This window comes from Corvus kubaryi, unplaced genomic scaffold (genome assembly GCF_017639235.1).
Source record: "Corvus kubaryi isolate FWS band 111438036 unplaced genomic scaffold, C.kubaryi_AGA036_p1.0 65005, whole genome shotgun sequence".
NCBI lineage: Eukaryota > Metazoa > Chordata > Aves > Passeriformes > Corvidae > Corvus > Corvus kubaryi.
This window is the reverse complement of record NW_024581686.1, coordinates 53220-73910: the sequence shown is the minus strand read 5'-3', so window position 1 is coordinate 73910 and position 20691 is coordinate 53220. Positions and strand designations below refer to the sequence as shown.

General features: G+C 39.8%; 1 protein-coding gene and 1 long non-coding RNA gene across 2 annotated transcripts in view; one reads left to right on the top strand and one right to left on the bottom strand.

The window, feature by feature from the left end:
- Positions 1 to 11258, top strand: part of LOC121672851 — a 31000-nt gene extending 19742 nt beyond the window's left edge. The window contains exon 3 of the long non-coding RNA XR_006019010.1: positions 6808 to 11258. This is a non-coding gene — a long non-coding RNA (uncharacterized LOC121672851). The remainder of the gene's footprint in view (positions 1 to 6807) is intronic.
- The window catches only part of LOC121672849 (aryl hydrocarbon receptor repressor-like), an 88799-nt gene that overhangs the window by 17594 nt on the left and 50514 nt on the right, over positions 1 to 20691 (bottom strand). The window contains exon 4 of the mRNA XM_042045759.1: positions 14460 to 14560. Coding sequence (XP_041901693.1) covers positions 14460 to 14560 — 101 coding nt within the window. The remainder of the gene's footprint in view (positions 1 to 14459; positions 14561 to 20691) is intronic.

The window sequence follows — 20691 nt, the reverse complement described above, 5'->3', positions numbered from 1 at the left end:
TTTAATAGCAAGGGTCAGCTACTTTGTTTTTCCTTTTAATTTAAAACTTCACATTCCATAATAATTGCTTTGAATATGTATGCATTAATACATATAATATAATAATAACCAAGGAGAAAATTAAATACATATGCTGTTGTAGCTATGACTTTAAAACTGGATCTGTATTTTTTATATGGCTACTTTCTTAAGCTGCTATAAAAATACGGACATAGCATAATTGCATAAATGCGATGAATATAAAAAGTAGACAATAAATACTTCACAATATTTAAATAAAACAATATTTAATTGAGAAAAGAGCTGAATTAATTCTTATACACTTGGTGATGCAAGGAAAGCAACCAGAGAAATCCAAAAATAAAAGTAAGGATTAAATTAAATACAGGATGTAAACATTAAGATCATGCTGCATGCAGACTGACTAATTTTGCTTCTCTTCCCTTGATAAAAGTTCGGTAACATATCTTTGCTCCAGCAGGCTTGCATTCCAACGTAGTTTAGATTCTTTCATGTGATGGTTTTGAGGTCTTTGAGATTACAGTTCAAATAGTTGTTGCTGAAATACTGCTATATTATTATTATCCCTGCTTCATCTTACTCTCAATTTACTGATGTGCCTATTAATCCTGAGTTAATCCCAAAGCACAGCGAGGACAGATTTTCAATTACTCAGTAACCAGATACACTGACATATTTTTGTGAGCTTGGTTCTCTTTTTGGTTCCTAAATAAGGACCAGATTTCCAAGACTGCTTGAAGGCTGTTCCCACTGTGACAATGGTGGGCAAAATTTCAAGAGTTCAGTGCACAATAGACTGACCTCCTCAGAAGGTTTGGCCCCCATCATAAATGTGGAGCACCTTTGGAAACGTGGCCCCGTGGAACCACACTTGGCCAGAGGCTCTGTGCCTTGAAAAACCTGTGAAACAATGACTTGAGAAAAGTAGTGGAGAGCCTTCAATGGCTGTAGCAGCAAGTGATTCAATCAGGTCAACACTAACCATAAGTCAATGCTAAGAACAGTCAATGGCAAATCTTGTTTTGCTCCAGGTCAGCTCCATAGCTACGGATCCTTTGCAGAATAAGTGTGATCTCTGCCTAGTTGGGCTTGAATACTAGTTATCCTTGTCAACTCTTCAAGCACAAAGAATTGCTCTGGTGCTATTTCCTGCCCTAAATAATGCCCAAATTTGTCCCAGCACCTCACCGACCAGAAGATGGTACGTCAAGATTTCTGCATGTTCGCATCTGCGCCTTTCACTGCACTGAGAGGAACCTCCATAGATGGTACTGTCATATACATTTCCAATGTCAAATGGAGACAAGAAAGCATTTTTGGCATCTTGTCTCTTTGGACTTGTCTTCACAGCAGTGAAACCATCAGTGATGTAATGTTAGGAATTTTATTACATTTTGAACGTCTGGCAGGCCTTTTAATTTGGATAGACTAAAATTTTCCATAAAGATAACTGTAGGACACTTAAAGGAGCTCCTTTTTGTCTCTGGCTCTTATCATGCAAATTCTGAAAGACCTTGAGTCCTGCCCATGAAACTGGACCAGGTAGAAGTTAAGAATATTAAAAAAAAACCAAAAAGAAATGTCCTTGATTAAAAAAAATTTCTTAAGCTACACAAACTAATACACCAAGCCCTATCTGGAAAAGCTTAACAATGACCACAAGATCTGAATATTATTAAAGAATCTTACACATTATCATGCTGAACATCCTTAAAATGTCCTCCATGGTCCTGCAGGCAAGCTGGAGTTTTTCAGCCCCTGTAGGAACATCTGCATTTGCCAAGGATTGCTTGTATGAATCAAGAGATAAATTCCTCTATTCAATAAATTAATCTTCTTCAACATATTGGTACGTACTCTTTAGGCCTAGACACATACAAAAGAGATAGTCTCTACCTTTAAAACATAAGACTTCATCCCCCACAGTGGAAAGCAGGAAGGTTTTTCTCTACACATGTTTTTTTTCACAGAGCTAGAGTCAGGCTGGACTAGGTGCAGCAGTTTCTAAAAATTGGAAAGGGAAATGCGACCATGTGTATTTCCAAGGGCTCACAACAGTGCACTGGCAACTACATCTGTGAGGCTGGAGGATGTACTAAGAAAGAGGTGGGAGGAAGGAAGAAGAAAGAAGTGGAAGAAAAGTTCAAGGAGCCATGTGTTTAAGTTAAGCCAGAAACAAGTATGGATTTGAGGCATGTATGTAAATGAAGAGATTTACAAATTTCTCCTGCTTTGTTTTTGGTTTGTTCTCAAAATGCTGGTGTCCTCTCCAGAGGTTATATATCTTCAATAAGCACCCCCTGGTTTTCATGACCCCAACTGCAGACAACAGATGCTTTGCTCTGCAAGCAAGGAAAGCAAAATCCACTTTGGTGAAAAAACAACTTTTATGGAGCCACATGACTCAACTGAGGATTAACACAAATTCCATGTCTCTAAACCTCATTTATCCAGGGAACCTGCTGCTTCAGCCACATTAAAAAAGGACAAGCTGGACATCATGTAAAACTTTTTACCAATGAGTCTCATCCACGCCTGCAAATCCTTCTGCTTTCTCAATATTACCCTAAACTATAGATCAGTGGGAAAGCAGACATCTGCATCACAGAAGACTCTGAACAGAGTCAGAGCTGGGCTGGGATTTATATTTTTCTTATCTACTTTCCACAGGTGGCGATAAGGAGGAGGGTGTTTGCTAGCACATTACCCACCCCCTGAGTGGGTAATGGTGATTGAAAATTAGTAAAATTTTAAATAGTAAAAACCTTTTCCAACCTCTCAGATAAATCTCTCAGGTACCAAATACATACTGAAATCCTTTACAGTAACACTGTATAGAGATTTTTCCATTTTTCTGGCCAGAAGCCTAGTGATTAGTTAGACCAAGTGGGAGAGGGAAGCAGCTTTAGTCCATGGGAATGAGCAAAAACGATTCCCAGCTTTTTTGTTCTAAGTTACCACGTGTCACATTAAACAGCACAACAAAGTATATGGCTCCACTTGCAATTTTTAAGCATTCTCAGTTATTGAAATAAAATTCTCAGCAATAGCTTTCTCTCATTCCCAGTGAACAGGAGGCTGCACTGGTGTGCTGTGTCAGAACCACAGCAGCCATGTGCCTGAGTAATGGATAACCTGGGGAGATGAAATAGGAAAGGGGACGTGAACGAGTCTCATACCGGTGCAGTTCGCACTCCCTAATGTAAGCACATGTTTGCCCCAAACACTGAGGGGACAGCGCAGAGAGGTAAAGGCAGCTCTCCTCATTTCATTTTAATCCTCTCAGCAGAAGTAATGGAAATCCTAAATGGGGCTCTTGCATTTAGCAGATGAAATAACCAAACTCCACAATTCAATGTTGGTGGTATTTGCTTTGTGTACAACAAGTGTGTTTCAATCAGTAAAGATTGAAATCCTTGCATCCTAAAATTTTTTTGCAGTATTGCTTATTCTTACACATGCACAGAGGGTCACATGCACACAGAAACAAACACACAAAAGTATTAATATGGACCTTAAAACTTTTACAACAAAAAACAACTGACTTCAAATCTGAAAAAAAATACATGGTTTTAAACTGCCATTTGGTAAACCATATGGATTCAATGACAGATGGAATTTCAAATCCAGGATAATAGCTGAAACATGTGAGACAGACTTAAGTATGTATTGTGAACATTTTTTTGTTTGTATTTGGCTTTTTAAAAACACTTACATGGGTTTTCTACATTGTACTTAAAAATGAAATCATGTGGGACAATTTTCCCAAATCAAAAAAAAAAAAAGAGAGAGCTTGGCACCAGAGAGGGGCCTGTGTTCTTTTGAAAAAACATGTACATCCAATTATGTACTCACGAAAAGCTGCACCTGCTACTGAAACAAAAAAACAATTAATCTGTCAGTTCAAAGAAAGAAAGATATTATTCTGGTGCCCGCAGTAGCTGTGAGATGAAAGTTATCAGTTCCTTCCATTAAGAAGTTTTTGAAACTTTATTAGTCAAGAGATTCTCTTTGGGAATGAAGGCAAATATTTTGAGGAAGGTAGGACTTCCTTTGGCAAGATCCTTTATATATCCTGATTTTTTTTCCTGATCTCATAGCAGAAAATCAGCCAGAAAATACTTCAAAGATATTTTGGTCAAGGTCATGGCATAGTAAAAATAAGGAGGAGGAAAAAAAAAAAAAGAGAGAGAACAAGTTCCAATGCACATTTCTCTTATTACTCTTCCTTGAAATAAAGGAAAATTCACTAGCATTAGGTCTCCAGAGACCATGTTACTATGGCTACTAAAGTACAACAGTCAAGGCCTGCAGCCATGCCTTGCTTTGAACAGATTCTCAAGTCACGCAACTTGGGTACTACATTTCCAGGGTCAGTTGGCTCATAGTTTATCTGGAACAGCTTCATTTAATAGTGGATCACTGGGTTTTTGCATCCTATGTGGGATGGGGTGGTTTTCTGGTGATCTAAATAAGTAGCTATTTAAAAACTCTGGAAATTATATACTCGTTCATGTCTTATGAATATTAGGAGGAAAATGCAGACAGTTAATCGTGTCTTCTGTCTTAAACTGCATTGTTTAGTGAATTAGTATTTCTTTCCACTGGTGTTTTTAGAACTCATAATTGCCCTTCTCAAAAATCCCTCTGAATCCCTGAGGTTCTCTTTATAAATTAAAAAAAACAATTAACTCTTACAGAACCCTGAAATAAAACACAGCATAAAAGACTATTCAGAAATGCCATATCTGGTGACATCAGAATATGGCCTTTGCTCAACAAGTACCATATCTCTTAGCCCTCTGGACTCTTATTTATTTCTCTGGTATCTACAAAGCAACTTCAAAAGGAATATTTCTGTGAGTAAGCACTACTTCGTGCAAAGGAGAGTGGCAGAATTGTTTTAGCATTCAGTTTTGATCAAGGGTTTGCGTGTACAGATTAAATTTCAGGCAAAAGAAACAAAACAGAAGACAAATTTCCATCATTTGAGCCAGGGAAGGAAGTACTAGCTGAAATCTACAGACATGGAGTTCTATGGGAAGCCTGTCAGAGAGAAAGTGCTCAATTTGATAAACTGTTTTTCATAGGCAGCAGAAACGTCTATTTTCAAATACAAAAAAATATGTATATATGACAATTATGCCCCTGTCACTCCTTCTGTCACCCCAGATAAAACAACATTCATGTTCCTGCTTGTGTCCTTGACCCAGGATATCACTTCAGGCTTCTTTCAGTAAGGAAATTCAGCACCTAGTGCTGCACTACCAAGATCAACATTTTCAAAGATCATTCACAACGCCAGATAGATTTGAGCCTGGCCCCCTCATTTGCTGTCAGAGAGAACAGCTGGGCCATCTGAAAGGCACAGATGATTGTGAATCATTCAGCTGGTGAAATTTCTCATTATTCCATTTTTCAATATTCCATCAGTTCCATGAAGAAATTAGGGAAACCTCAGAGATACTTGTTTAAATACGTGTCTTCAGCCTAACAAGGGAGCTGGAACACTGTGGCTTGTCAAGAGGCAGCAGTCAAAACTGGCCTCCTGGAAATCAGTTAGGAAAATGTAAGTCATTGGGCTCCGGTAATTGTGAGCTATAAACTTTCAAGAAAACATAGTAGTTCCCTGGAGGGTGAGATTGCAATGTGTGCACACATGTAAACACATTTTAAACCATGGTGATGTTTTTTATATGCTTGATATGTAATAAGTATTGGACACAACCAAGAACAGCTTTGCCTTTGAAGTTGTTTTGAATGCATGATGCAAAATTGTAAATGCAGTTTTTCTTCCATTATACATTCCTTCCAAGCTAAGCTTTTGTAACAAAGCTTGCTTAGTCTGTGTCAAGCCCTTGGGATAGGGCCTCTCTTTGTTACCCTATACGTGAACTGCTGGCCCCCGATGAGCCTGGTGCTTCAAAATCAAATACTCTGCCCAAGATGGGACTGAGAAACAAGGCCTGAAGCCTCAGTTGACTCTGTGTAGAAAGTTGATGTGGTGCATAATAGAAAGAGATGCATCCCAGTTAAATCCCTTTTTTTCCACAAGTACTAAGCTCTGGAAAAGAGAATACAAACCATGCTCCCACAGAGGAGCAGTACTGATGACTAATAGCTTCAAGACAGGTTAGGGAAGGTTTTGTTGATGCAAAAGTGAATTCATGGGTGATGCTGAACACCTCAGTATAAATTTGTTATATGGCATGCTTGTTTAGAAAAAAATTTTATCACCAAAAATGTCTTCTATTGATGGCATTGTTTGGTGAATTTTTTCAGGCCTAATTGTAAACATTTCATGACTCTTTTCTTTGCATTACCATTTAGGATTTCATATGGGAAGCAAGAATATGAGTGTTACCTGAGGTTAATAGACAGTATACAAGTACTGGAGACTACTCAAAATAATACCAAGAAGAATATTCAAATCATTAATTCTAAAATTGTTAGGGGAAAGCACATTTTTGTTTATTAATACATAGATATAGATATGATGTTTGCTAGATAGTTAGTGAGTACATGGATGAGTAACATGTCATTCCCCTTAGCAATTATCATGAAAGGATACTAAATTACAACGTAATCATTATATCTTTTCCTTTAGCCTCCTCATTAATCATGATGTTGAATTTAAAGTTGTGCTCTACTAGTAATGGAACCCTCCTGTCAATGCTCTTTCACAAATACTATGCCCTGGACTACACTTGGAAATAGAAACTATCTTTATATTGATTTATGCAGTTTCTCATTTCACTTCCTCAAAAGCAGATGTTGTATTCACAGATGGAAGCAAAGCTGGGGCAATATCGTATCTTCAGTGCAAGTTCAGCTCTTCGTCCTTTCTGAATTCTGCAGCTGCTCTGAGCTTTTCAGTCTTCTCTTCAACAATTTCAATGCAGAAAATGCAAGCCTGATTAATTCCATTCGAGAAGACTCAAAATGAAGCATTAATTGCTCACTACTCTGCACTTGTAATAACAAATTTAGGTAGGTAGACTTTGCAATAACAAATGTAGTAAGATTAGGCATTATCTTTCACAGAAATAAGTTACTGAAAAGAGTCTCAAATAATATTTATCCAACAAGTTGGACAATTAGACATATGTAAGTACCAAATGTCTGGATTTTTTTTTCAGTGTTATTTACATGTAAGTGCATCAAGTTCTGAAGAGAGGAAGCCGTCATAATATTCCATCCACAGCTTTTATTTGTACTTGCAAACTGTTAATGAGGATGAATGGCAGACATCTCTTTCTGTAAGGAATCAAAATCTAGAAGAGACAATGTTGCAGCCTATATACTGCAACCAGAGTGTTATGTCCTAATTTCAGAGCACTCTTTTTCTGTGTATTTAGCACTATATACCACATTTTCTAACATGAAACTATTTCAGGGGGTGGGGAGAAGAGCAAAACAATCTGTATTTCACATTCTGTTCAATAATATATGCTAAACCAGCCTTTATAAACACTGTTTCAGTTCAGCAGAATTTTCAGGGAGTGTGGCATTCCTGAAGTTGACTCTGGGAACAGTTTTACTCTGCGAGTTATCATCTTATGCATGTTTTGTATCCTGTAAGTATCCTGTATCAAACACACCCTAACCCATTTTGACAGCAGGGGTGAATCCTGCTATAAAGGCATTATGCTGACCCAGAGAGGCAGGCAACACTTCCTCTAATCTAGATGTCAAGTGAATGACAGTGGATTATCTGGAGAGGGGTGAGGATAGAAAGTTAGAGACAACTGCTCTAACCAGCAGCAATGACTGCAGATCTTAAGCTGCATTATAGACTAAATGAATCCTTCCCCAAGTCTCTTCTGCAAGCCTCTGCTTTGGTTCAAGCATTTAAATTTTATTAATTAAGGCAGACAAAAAGTGAAAGTGGAATGTACTCAATATTTCTCGTAAAATATGTAGGTTTTTCTTTTGAAACGTCCTAAACAAAATCATTGCAAATTTGCAAAAATTCTCCAGACTGGACACAGTCTAGCCTGGACCTGCTTTCTTGCTCATCACTTCATCTTATTGAGAAGATAGCAAGGCTGCAGCTCATGAGCTTTTCTGAATTGAGAATGAGGAATATACTGAAAGCAAGTGTCATCTGTGAATACAGTTTAGGCTGCTCATTTATAATTTCACTTCAACCAGTTGAAGACAAATTAAAACAATGTAGGATTGCAATTATTTAAAGTGTATTTCTATTTCTTCTATGTTTTAGGGTTTTTTTTTTTGCAATACATGACTTTGCCATCTTCAAAAACACTTCCTCAAAAGTAAATTAAGAAATTAGTAGGAAAGGAGCAGTGTGTTATGAATGCCTTTGTTACCTGAATGCAAGAAGTCAGTTCTAGTAGCAGACTAAGTCCTGGTGCATCTATTCGATGCAGGGTTCAGATACAGATACCAAACCCATTGACTGGTGGAAATAGTTGTCAAGGATTAGCTCTGAAGCCAGTGAGAGGAAAAAAGCCTAACAGAGCTGAAATGGGAGAATATGTTTTGTTGGAGGAAGTTATGTGGCCACTGGACTCTCTCCAAGAGGCACCGAAATAGCCTGAGCAGAAACAGAGGAAGCGGCTGTGAAAAGTGAGCTCGGGTGGAGTTGGCTGTGATGAACAGTCTGGAGACAGCAACAGCGCCTGAAATTCGGATCGGCATCTGTCTGGTCTGTGCCCAAAGCTTATTAATTCTTCACCTTAACACTGCGGATGGACAGCTGCTCTTTTCACTGGTACAACTAAAAGTTCTCAGCTAGCCCTCCTCATATGACAGCAGGTTTGCCTCTCTCCTGACAAACAGAAGACACTTTTCCTGATGCCAGCACCAACCAGGGGATGATAACTGTCTCTCCTCACCACACACCTGTGCCAGCTGCCTGCTCCCCCTACTCTGTCACGCTAAACATAAGTTGCTTGTCCTGATTTTCCAATCCACTTCCAGCTTGCTCCCCTCTCAATTATAATCTGTAATTTTGTGTTGGAGAATCTAAATACTAACTCTCAGCAGCCCAATATGTCACCCATAGACGAGATTTGAAAACAAGCACTTACTGGCATTTTCCCTTTTGCGAAAAGGCTCCACACAAGCCTCTACAGAAGAACCTATTTTTCCTTTTCAAATCCCTCCATAAAACTCTTGCAAAAGTCCTGGCAAAAGTCAAGCTTCTCAGACACTATGTGTGCTGGCAATTGTGGTTACCATTTTGTTCACTATTTCCACACAGTTTTGCCCATCAAAACCCACCTTCTATCACTTTTCTTGTAGTTTGGCTGAAAATCTGAAGGGAGGGGATAACATGATTTTGGTTTTCTCTGTCGCCCTGTCAAGTTGGATGGTGCCACCTCCTGTATTTCAGAAATCTCAGCACTGTGGCAGCATCATGATTGTTGCAGTCGTAACAGTAGCACTAAGGACTGGAGGAGAGAGCAAATGGAATTTAGCGGTCATGGCTTTTCTATCCAGATTTGTCAGAGAAGAAGAAAAAAAAAAAAGAAAAGAATAAGCGAGAACATTAGTTATTTGTTTAAAGGGCAACAGAAAGGATGTTTTTTGCACAGAGCTGTGGCCATGCCAAATTTCAAGTCTGGATTTCAGAAATATGCCTATTTGAAAAGCAAGATAAAAAGGGACCAGGGCCTCTAAAGTGTTCCTTTGTGTTTTGCCTATGCCTGGCAAGAAAAAATTGAATGCATGCATGTGATAAAACAGCACTCCTAACCCCATTTGTGGATTTTTTTCATGGATGAATTCTCCATAAGTCACCCCAAGTCACTAATGTCAGCTTAAATCATATCATCTAATTTACTGGGAGAAGGTTCACATTTGAAAACAAAGGAAAGCAAAAGCATTGTTTGGGTAAGTTTAAAAAGTTGCATTAACTGAAACAAAAAACCACTAGACTATGAGCTTTTTATGAGAATTTCCTATTTTGATGTAGATTAAGAAAATGAGCACTGTATCATCATCTCTCAGGATTTACTTTAGAAGGACTGTGCTAGGAAAGTGTCAGCAGCATTGGAAGCTGAAAAGGAATTCCAGACCAGAATAAACCAAAAACAACTCTTTCTACCAGTTTTTGATTTGTGAAGCTTGTGCCTTTGTCATAGATCCATATAATCACCATGCACTTTGTTGGACTTGCAATTTGCCTTTTCAAGTTTAAATTTAAAAATAACAGGAAGAGGAAAATCTCTTGCTTTCAGACTGAAATTCAAACTGGAGTACCTTTTTCAAGAGCACAGTTTTATCAAGAGCTGATTACATAAATCAGTTTGGAAGGAGGAAGTGGAATTACACTAACAAGTTTAAAAAAATGACAGGAAACCAAGAGGGAAAAGGGTTTCCTATGTTATTTCCTCATGCAGAGTGAAGAACAGCACCAATAGGATGTTTTCTAATGTATCATTTTCCAACTCCCTCAGAATGAAACTTGAACTCTAGTTCAAGCTGTTAGTAGAGGCCACTGGGAGATACCTTTCAGTGCCAAAATATGCACATTCACCTCTCTCTTCAAAGTAACTCCCAGAAAGCTTCTTATTTGCACCCATTTCTAAGGTAGCAACATATTGTTAAATAATACCTTTCAAACATGCATATTTATTTTTAAATAAAGGACCATATGACTGTGATTTTAAGATATTTAAGATGCCAGGCACCTGACAGTCTTTGTCTAAAAATTTAAATAAGTAGTAAGCCTCTCCAGATCTCTCTGTAGAACCTTCCTGCCCTCAAGCAGGCCAACAATCCCATCCAATTTTGTGTCTTGTCAGACTAAGGGTGCCCTCAATCCCATTATCCAGGTCATTGATAAAGGAATTAAATGGAATGTAGAGTGTCACTGAATAAGATGTATCAGGACAGTCTTACGACTGTCATCTTCAACAGGAGCCATAAAGAAAACCATGAGACAAAACCAGAGAAACGTGATTCTTGTGCCCTGAAGCCTTAAAAGTAGAAGAATCGTGGAAATCTGACCCTGAACTGTACAAAAGTGTGGCTTGGAGCATCCTGAAAAGAAACATGGATCTTCTCTGAAAGAGTCTGAACTGCCAGTGAGCACAGAAATGACAAAAAAGGCCAGGTCTGGCCTTTATTGATATTCATCAGTGAGTAGGGAAGGGATAAAACCAGGCAGTCTTCCTCCACTAGCATCTGTTTGGGAGCTGCCTGCATTGTCTGTATTTTTTTCTATTTTTTGTGACATTTTGGTTATAAAACACTATTTTCACACTGGAAAAGAATTATGTCCGATGCATCTGGAGACAGAGATGCCATAAATCCCATGCTTCAGCCTACAAGAGCATTAACAGAAGACCAGCAGACAAAATGAAGAAGAAAAGAGAGCCCATCAAGGCACCTCTTCAGCAGCAAGGGTTGAGACAGAAATTTGAACATCAGTTATTCTTCCATAGCAAGCAGAAAAACTGCAGGAGCAACTGTGAAGTGGTCAATAAAGCCCAAGTGGCAATTTTAGCAGGGTACTGCTTGGTGTATGAGTGCTGATTACTGAAGGAGCAGTGTCGGAGGTGATGATGGGGTGATGCCTGATTGTGTGTCATTAAGAAAGCTAGTCCATATAGGGCCTCCCTCTTAACAACAAGCATTTAATCCTTCCAATGGTCAGTGAATAATGTAACACATGACAGTTCCACAGCCATTTGGGATGGGCAATTACCAGCACCATAGTGTAGACTCTGAGTCTGGACTCTTCCACTCTGGAAGAGCAGGAGGTGGCTAACAGCCATGAGATGAATCCTGCAATCAAGGCTATTGCCTAGATACCCACCTGTGATTCATTATTTTCCCAAGTCACCATTTTATTGTGTTTCTCCACCCCATCACCCCATAAACTCTATCTGGGTTTATTGACTGCCAATACAGCTTATTTTCCCCTTTTTCTGGTTATGGGTTTGGCCCAGTGTTCCTTAAGTATTCACTAACAGGCTTCAGAAACCGAATGTGGCCCTTTTTCTGCCAGAAGGCATGGGGCACAAGGGTTGCAAAACCACCTGTCTTGGAAAATATTTTGAAAGCACAAAGTTAAAAATCATTACTGCAGTCAAACTGTTGGAATCTGAAGTCTCCAAGGACAGTAAAGATTGCGAGAATGGGGCGTACTCAAAAAAAATCCCTTAAGAAATAAAGACTTTAGTTCTTAGAGCTTTGTCTGTCTTCCCTTCAAAGGGAAACAAAGATGGCAAGAAAAGTCTCTCTTATCCAGAAGAAATGATCTTAAAGCACTAGAAGAAATTATTTATTTAGATACCTGCTGTGGTCCACTAAAAAGTCTTTGATAAACTGGTATCATTGTTTATTCTGTTATTGCTGATGAAAGCTATTTGATTGTAGCTGTAAAAAATCTCCATAAAATCTTAAATAAAAAACACATGTTGTGGCAGAAGCCTTTTGAAATAAAAAACATTTTAAACATATTTTGAAGACAGCCTAATTCCATTGTTTTCTTTCAAGCTGAAAGGGGAAATACTTCATTGTTCCAAGACTCAAGAGTCCCAGATACACAATTACCAGTAATTAGGTTCTTGTTATCCTTTATTTCTATCTATACATAAAGCAGAGTGACTATACCCACTAGGAAAAAAATACAAGCAATTATTCTTGATTTTCCATTAACATTGCACTCAGGAACAGTATTATTCACACATATTTTGGTGATTCAGATTATTCTGCTTTGTATTATATAAAGCATCTAGGAGAGGTTGCACAGTGCAAGGTGTTGTCATGACATGAAAAGGGGCTTTCAACAGCTGAAAAATACCTTTTGAGAGCAAATAAAGTGGTCAGATTCACAAGTCAGTCTACAAAGAACAGCAACCATGGTTTGCTTCTTCTTGGAAGGAATCCAAAATGTGATATTTAGTTAAAATCCCACAGTTCTTAATAACCAACATGGTGAATTTGGGGGAACATAAAAACCCACTTTTTTTCATGTGCCATAACCACTGAATGAGGATCCGAGCCAAACTCACTCCTCCGAGAACATTCCCGACAAGCCCCAAGGAAAATTCACCCTCTTATTCTAGGTCAGACGTGCCCATAAATGAAGCCTGGCAAGTACATTCATATTAACATGCACTTAATCATCCAGTTAATGATCCACTTTAAGTATGATCCAGGATAAAATATCTCCCCTGTATTCAGAGAGAATGTGACTCCTGCATACCCTGCAGGAAACAGAGCATATTTAGTAACACCAGTCTCTTTTAACCTGCCCCAAATTGTGTGCCAGTGTTCTCTCCAGGTACTCACAGCAGTAGGACTACTGTTTGAAGATGCTGAATGACGATAACTTGTGGGCATGTAATGTACACACAACAAAACATAGACTAAATATAGGAGACCCTTGTTAAAAAATTATATACTCACCATATTTATCTTTTATTGTACACCTTTTATTCCCTATTCATTGAGAATGGAAATGACTGCAAAATAACACCTGACAGCCAAACATCTTGTTTTGGCAGTAGAACTAACTAATCAGATGCCTCTGTGTTACTTGTTTTGAAATCTAAAATTAAAATCTTCTAAAATATTAAGAGGAAGGAAAGCAGGGTGTAAGTTTCCATTCCACAGACTTGAGTAACTTATGGTATTGGATCTCATGGTAAAATGTGCTTTAATTTAATAGTATTCAGCTATTATTTGCTGGACTCTACTATTTAATTTACATTTACATGCATCTCAGGGTTGTCATTAAAACACAATTTTTATACCATGAGTATTATCCTATCCAAAACAACTGTACATATGTAATCTTAATCACATAGGAATTTCCAAGGACATAAGTGTATAAGAGGCATTATTACATCATGTATTTGAAATGCAGATGTATCTGGGATGGACCGCTGTGCTCTAGCTGGTTCAGTAGTTCACAGCAGTATTAATTCTTCCTTCAGATTAATGGATCCAATTCTCAGTAACTGCATGGGCCCTTTATGCTGCTCTGCCAATATAAAGTCAGCCTAAGGGGGATAAAAGTACATAGAAGGGGTAACTTTTGCTGACATGGTGCATGGTGTGTGTGCAGAGCACAGAGCTGAGGAAGTAGGATGAACTAAAATATCCTAGAATATTCTCAGCTCAGATCAGAAACAAGGAAATCTGATGTTGACATCCTCAAAATATGGGCCAACTAAAATAAACCTAAAAGTGAAAAAGAACTGTGAACTGGCCTGCTGGAGTTCACTGGTAATTTCAAGGATGCAAGCAAGAGTGCAAGGTGCAATTGTCCCAATGGACACCGTGACTGTCACGACTGCCAGTCTTGCTCTTGCAAGAAGTGATCACGAGTGTGGTTCTTGAAAGATTCACACCAAGCCTGACTGTTTGTTCAAAGCTGACACAAATCATCAGCCCAAATATATCATCAACTGAATAAATTACAGCCAGAAAAAAACCAGCATTTTTTCACTCACTTCTAGTAGAAGTCCACCTTCTTGTACAGCAGTCTTGTTAGATATATTGTCTTCTTTTGTCGTTTGGCCAACTTGCTTCTTAAAGTGCTTTTCTTGAATGGCTGTTGGAAAGAGTTATCATCAATTTAGAAAGCATAACGATTAGGGTCACGACTAAAACTCTTGTTTAGGCATTTAACATGCATTGAATTTAATTGGTAGTTACTGTCTTTGTGGTCTGGATCTCAGTTACTGACAACTTTCTTTTCCTTTTTTTTCTTCTTGTGCTGGAGATAGATACATATTTTGCAGTCCAGATGTTTTTTATGTGAAATATCTATCACATTTTTTATTGAACATATTTTTTCCATTAGTCTACTCTACATAAAGCAGCAACCAAAACCCACAGGAAAGAAACAAAAGAAAGTTAGCAAGTTGTTTTGTTTATAAAAATATGTATTATGACAATACGGAGAAATGTCTATATATCTCAGAAGAAAAGGGAGTGAAATAAGTTTCTTCTTTTCAGCGCTGATGTCCTTGACATCAGATTATTTTTGGTCTCACTTTACCCTGTTCATTTTACAAGTTTCAGCCTGACTGTAAGATTCAAGGGAATGTTCTTAAAATGTTTTAGTTTTACACAGTTTTAAAGTTTGTTTTTAGCAGGTCATTTTCTCCATTAAATTAATGAATAGCTCTCATTATAGATTAAAATTCCATATACTTTTCTAACAATAGGGGAAAAAAGCTTATTCCTGAATCAGCTTTCATGGAAAACTCAGCTGGTGAGTGCTCTTCCTTCACATTGCTTGATCTCAAATATCTTTGAATCCTCAAATTCTTCCTATCAATATATCCTACAGAAATATCACTGAAATACAATACCATCTGTGGGGATAATGAAAGAATTTCTGAGAAGGCTGGCACCACTTGATAATTGGGCTGAGCATCATCTAGGCAGTATGACAGGAACCTGTCTTTATCACTTGGTCAGTAAAAATTAAGTCAGCTTCACTCCTACTGCCCCATTCCAGAGAAGGGTCATACAAATATCCTGGTAGCAAATAGAGATTCAGTTTTCTGGTTTTTCTCCTTTTCACAGAGAGAATGAGAGAGGAGAGCATCTCAGTGATATTGTCTGGGACATTTGATACACATTTTCCCTTCGAGCCAAAGGGGAGCAGGAACTGCCGCAGCCAAAGATGGTTAATAAAACAAAAAACACCCCTCTGAAAGAAAAAGCCAAACCCACACCAAAAAAACCAACAAAACCAAAAATCCCCAACAAAAACCCAACCAAGAAAAAAAAACCTCCCCCCAAATAAGGGTTGAGATGGGCAGGAATAGTTTGTACCAAACCAGAACAAGAAGAGGAGGCAGGCAGTGAGTCTCTAAAGCTCCTGAGTCTGTGCAAGAGCTTCTTATCTATTTAACAGCCTAGTAAGGGATGTTTGCAAGACATATCAGCATTTTGCAACAAATGATGGAAACTCAGAACCACGCAAACTGAGTATTTGTGATGGTTTTTAGCTTACATTGTAAATATTTGCTGAAAGTGATAATGTCGGTCATTACCCCAAAGCAATTATCTCAAATGTATAATTAGATGTAATAAATCCCTCCCCTGGGCATGGGAAAATACATCAGGAAAATCCCAAGCTGCTTAAACAGATCCCTACCCATATTTTCCAGCCAAAACAATTTTGGGATTTCAGACTTTTAAGCTAGGCTGCTGTGAGTAGAATATACAGATTCTTAAATCTGGATTTTCATTTTGGTGTACCTTTAAAGCAATTGGAACCGGTTGGTTTTTTTCCCCCTGATCAGCTAGGCCTTCTGCTAGGCCTGTCTATAAGAACAAACACAGAATCATAGGCTCATTTAGTTTGAAAAGGTCCCTTGAGATCATCAAATCCAACCACTAACTCAGCACTGCCAAGTCCACCACTAAACCATGTCCCTAAGTGCCACATCACACGTCATTTAAATACCTTGTGACAAAAATTTTTAAAAGCCCAGCCCCTATTCCAATGGCCTCTTCCAGAGTTTCCCTCCTCAGAAAAGATGTTTTTGTAATTACTGACATGGTGGTTTGCGGTCTTTGTGCAGGTTAAAGGACAGACAGGGAGGGGTGAGAGGAAACGAAGGTTTATTTCTTTGATGCGCTCTTTTGGTGTTGCGAAAATTCCATCCGTTCGAAATTCATCGTTAGTGGAAACTATTATTTTACTCAGCTGAGCGGGCCAGAGCTCCCTGCCTGCTTGTTAGCCTTCAGGCTCATACAAACACAGCAGCAGAAGCACAAGAGATGTTTGTTCTGCAACTCGTCTGGCTACTATAAATTCCTTCTCCAAATGGAAAGTATTTTAATGTTATTTTGCCAGTTAGAGTTACCCATATGTTAGGCCACACACATCCGTTTCAGAGCATGTGCTACTCACTGGCCCGACTGCAAGGAGACCCACTGCACCATCAGAGAAAGATGAATAACACCATTGCTCCAAGAAGCAAATGCTCCTCAGAGATTGGAACGTTTGCTCCTTGCACCTGAGGCAGCAGAGCGGTCCCTCACTGCTCGTTCTCCTTCTGCCTCCCCGCACTGGAAATACTTGATTAATCCACCCACAGCTGGGCTGGTACTGCAGTGACACCTCAGAAGAGAGGTGCTGGTGATAGCCTGTCACCTGGAGAAAGCAGAACAAGACAGGCAGAAAACCACACAGATCCCTGAAAGAAATTATGAGGAGGAGGAGGAAAAGCAAGACATGACAGGCAGATGAGGGAAACTTGCAAGATGTTATCTGACTAGGCAGAAAAACAGAGAAAAGAAAACAGAACAGTCTAACAATACGCCTGTCACCACCAAGAATCATGAGAGAGAACAGGACAGCAATCATTGATTATGATGGGTGGCTTGACAGAAAAGGCCCTGATGCCAAGACAGCTGTGATCAAGCTTACACATCTCATAAAATGGCGTCCCTCTGGAGCAACAGCGAAGCCTATGATGGGGAAAAAAACGAGAGCTTGAGGAAGGCAGGAGTACTGTCTCTGGTAGGCAGGGAGGAGCAAATAGCGGAAAGCCGAAAAATAAAAACCAGCAAAGGATGACTCAGTGACCTGAGGGGGAAACAGGCTGCTGGAGTTCCCATATATCAAGAATGGGGCAAGAGAAAAGCTGATATTGCGGGCACTCTAATGAATGCTGCTGGCTATAAAAAAAAATGGAGAGTTGTATCTTTATGGAGCTTTGACTACTTTCTATGGGAGAGGCAACCCTTTTGATGGTCAGCATAGAGCACTCACCTACCGGGCTCAAAACTGGCAAACAGAAGAGAGGGGAAGTGGTAACACCAGAGATGTTTTTCTGAGCACAGCGTATCGAGCCTGCACTTCCAGAACATGAAATAAAACAGAAGATGGAGCTGTTCTGCCAAAGAAGATGAATGAGCATATTGATACCATAGAATGATAAATACCAGAGATACATGTACCAGGGCTGACAGTTTTGCGAGGTCGTGCGATCTAGTGAGCACGGTGCAATCCCATGCAACATTAAAAGCCAACACGTCTGGAAACGCTGGGTCCTACAAAGGACAACACTGTGGAAATATACAGGGCAAGGGGAAAGGGGGCTAGGAAGAGCAAGAGGGGGAGAAAAAGTGAAATAAAATGGCCTATGCAATTTCCTGGAGGAAAGGTCAAAGATCTGAGGACATCATTTCAATCTCTAATCTGAAAGCAGTGAAAGGAGTGGAAACAAAAAAAAATAATGTAGAGTTAGAATTGACAGTTAATTAATGGAGAAAAACGTCCACAGAGGAGACTATAACAGATAGTGCTGTTGAGCCTTTCACAGCTGCACTGTCTCTGCCCAGAACAATGTAAAAACCTGAGATCTCTTTTGAGCCTCCAGTTCTGATACAAGCATTTCTATCTGCATTTGCAAACTCCTTGGCTTGAAAAACCAAATCTGGAATATTGTAAAGAAGAGAAAAGCTGCCTAACACAGTCTATAGAAGCATTATAAAACCAGCCATTCCCTTTCCCCCAGAAATAACAGAACATTTATTCATTGCAGGATACTCTTTACTTCAAAGGGATGGAGATTTCAGGACTCTCATAAAACCATAGTTTTTAAACCCATGGGATTACATTCTCTGGAGTGTTTCTGTACCTCATTCTGCACAAGCACAACATTCATTCTTCAGAAAATAATCAGCAAAATTACCTCCTGAGTTAGGGTGTGTAACAAACTAATGAGGGGGCAAACTGTACCCCAGCTGCCCCAGGTGCCTGCATCCAGCAACAGCACAGGCAAGAAATGAGCAGTGAAGGGATGCTGCTTCTGAACTGAACACCTTGCCTGGGTTCTTTTCAGGTGTAAGAAGGGACCATACCATCCTCATCAGATTCAAGTTGGTGAATCAGTTTCAAGCCCGTCTACAAGGACTACCAGTGCTCTCCAATGATGCCCAGGGTATCATTTCTTGAAACGGGCAGATGAAAATACCCGAATCGAGATTGCAGGTTCAGAGACACTGTTTTAAGCACGCAAATGTTATGTTTGGTAACTGTTACTCGAAAGGAAGTGAGAACAGGGTCTCTCTTCCTGGATCTTCTAGCTGCAGGAAGAATCAGCTCTGCGTGTTACTCTGAATAATAAGAAAACAAAACAAATTGACTCGGAAACACTCGGTATGAGCAATTCTGCTTCACAAACCTAGAGTCATGAATTGAAATGGTCTGTTTCCTCTGGCTCTGTTACAGAGAACACCAAGTGACAATTAGGATGGGGGTCATTAGATGCACACTGAAATTAAAAAATACACAGCATAAGGAGCAGTTATTATACATTGCCAAACAGCATGAAAGGGACATTTGCACTCTGAAAGGCCACAACACACAGGTTGTACAAATGCTTTGGTAAAGAAATCAGCACCAAAATGCATAAAAGCTGAATAAAAGCTGGATGGTGCTTGGTCCTGTTGCGGAGGCTACCAGAACACCAGATGAAATTACGCTAGCAGTAATGCAGAGTTTTTCTTCCCAACTTAGCGGTTTTCTCAGTCTGCTTCTTCTTAAGAGATGCTTTGAAATCCGACTTCCCTTTGAAGTTTCTCGAGTACAGCATGACATTTATTTAAGGTACAAACCGAACTGTTTGCTTTCCAGATCCCATCCGCTCTTTCTTCCCGAACCACCGTTCCCCTTTCCCAGCGAGCCTCATCCATTTTCCCCCGCGCGAGAGCGGCATCAAAGAGATGCCACCACCGCGCTGCCCTCCTCTCCCCACGGACGTGCGCGGGGCTGGTGGGGCCACTGAGCCCCCCTGAGCCCCCAGCCCCGTGTCCCACCGCGTCCGGAGGAGCCCTTTTGAAGGGAGGCGAGGGGGAGGAGAAGTCCCCGCTGCGGAGGAGGCAGAGTGCTGACTAACCCCGGCCCCGCTGTCACGCAAGCCTCGCCGCCTGTCAATCTCCCGGCGGCTCTGACAGGGGCCTGGCTGCCGTTCAAACCCTTGCGTGCGAGCAGACGAGCCACATTACCCTATGAAGTATTTCATAATAACAACAGCTGTTAAATATTGATGACTCCTGGCAAGCGCTGAATGCTTTTTGAGAAGGTTAAGCCTTCGTGTAATGGAACCTAATTCCTCATTATATACTGTATCAGATATCTGGAAGTTGCCTAAAAAAAGCAAAGGAGCTTAGAGTAAAGGATCAGAAAAATAACTCTCGTGCAGCAGGGAGAAGGCAGAGAGCCCGTTGTGCGAAGGGTGAAGAGTGTTTCCCCGCAGTCAAATCCTTTTGCAAACAGTAAAATACTCTGCTGGAGCGATCATCAATACAGTCGGTTTCATTATCTCCCACTGGAGGGTTTTGTGTTTTCAGAAATTATTGCAGATCAGATAAAGTCTCTAAAACAGTGATCCAGCTGCCAGTGCTGTCTGTGTGTGTGTAAGAGTACACATGGAAATTATTTCTACAGAAAGACAGAGAAAAGAGCAAAAAAGCTCTCATTCCTATAGTTTTTCTACAAACATCAGCTCTGAGAGATTCTGCTCATTAGAAAATATAGTGGCGATCTGACAATATGTTAAGGACGAGATCTCAGAGAGGGTTTCCAGCAGGCAAAAAGGGGAGAAGGACAAGCCTCTTGCCTTGGGGAGGTCCTGGTGTGCTTTGCTCCAGTTCCCAGAAAAAATCCACCATCTTCTTCACACTGACCTCTAAAACCCATCAGTCTTATCT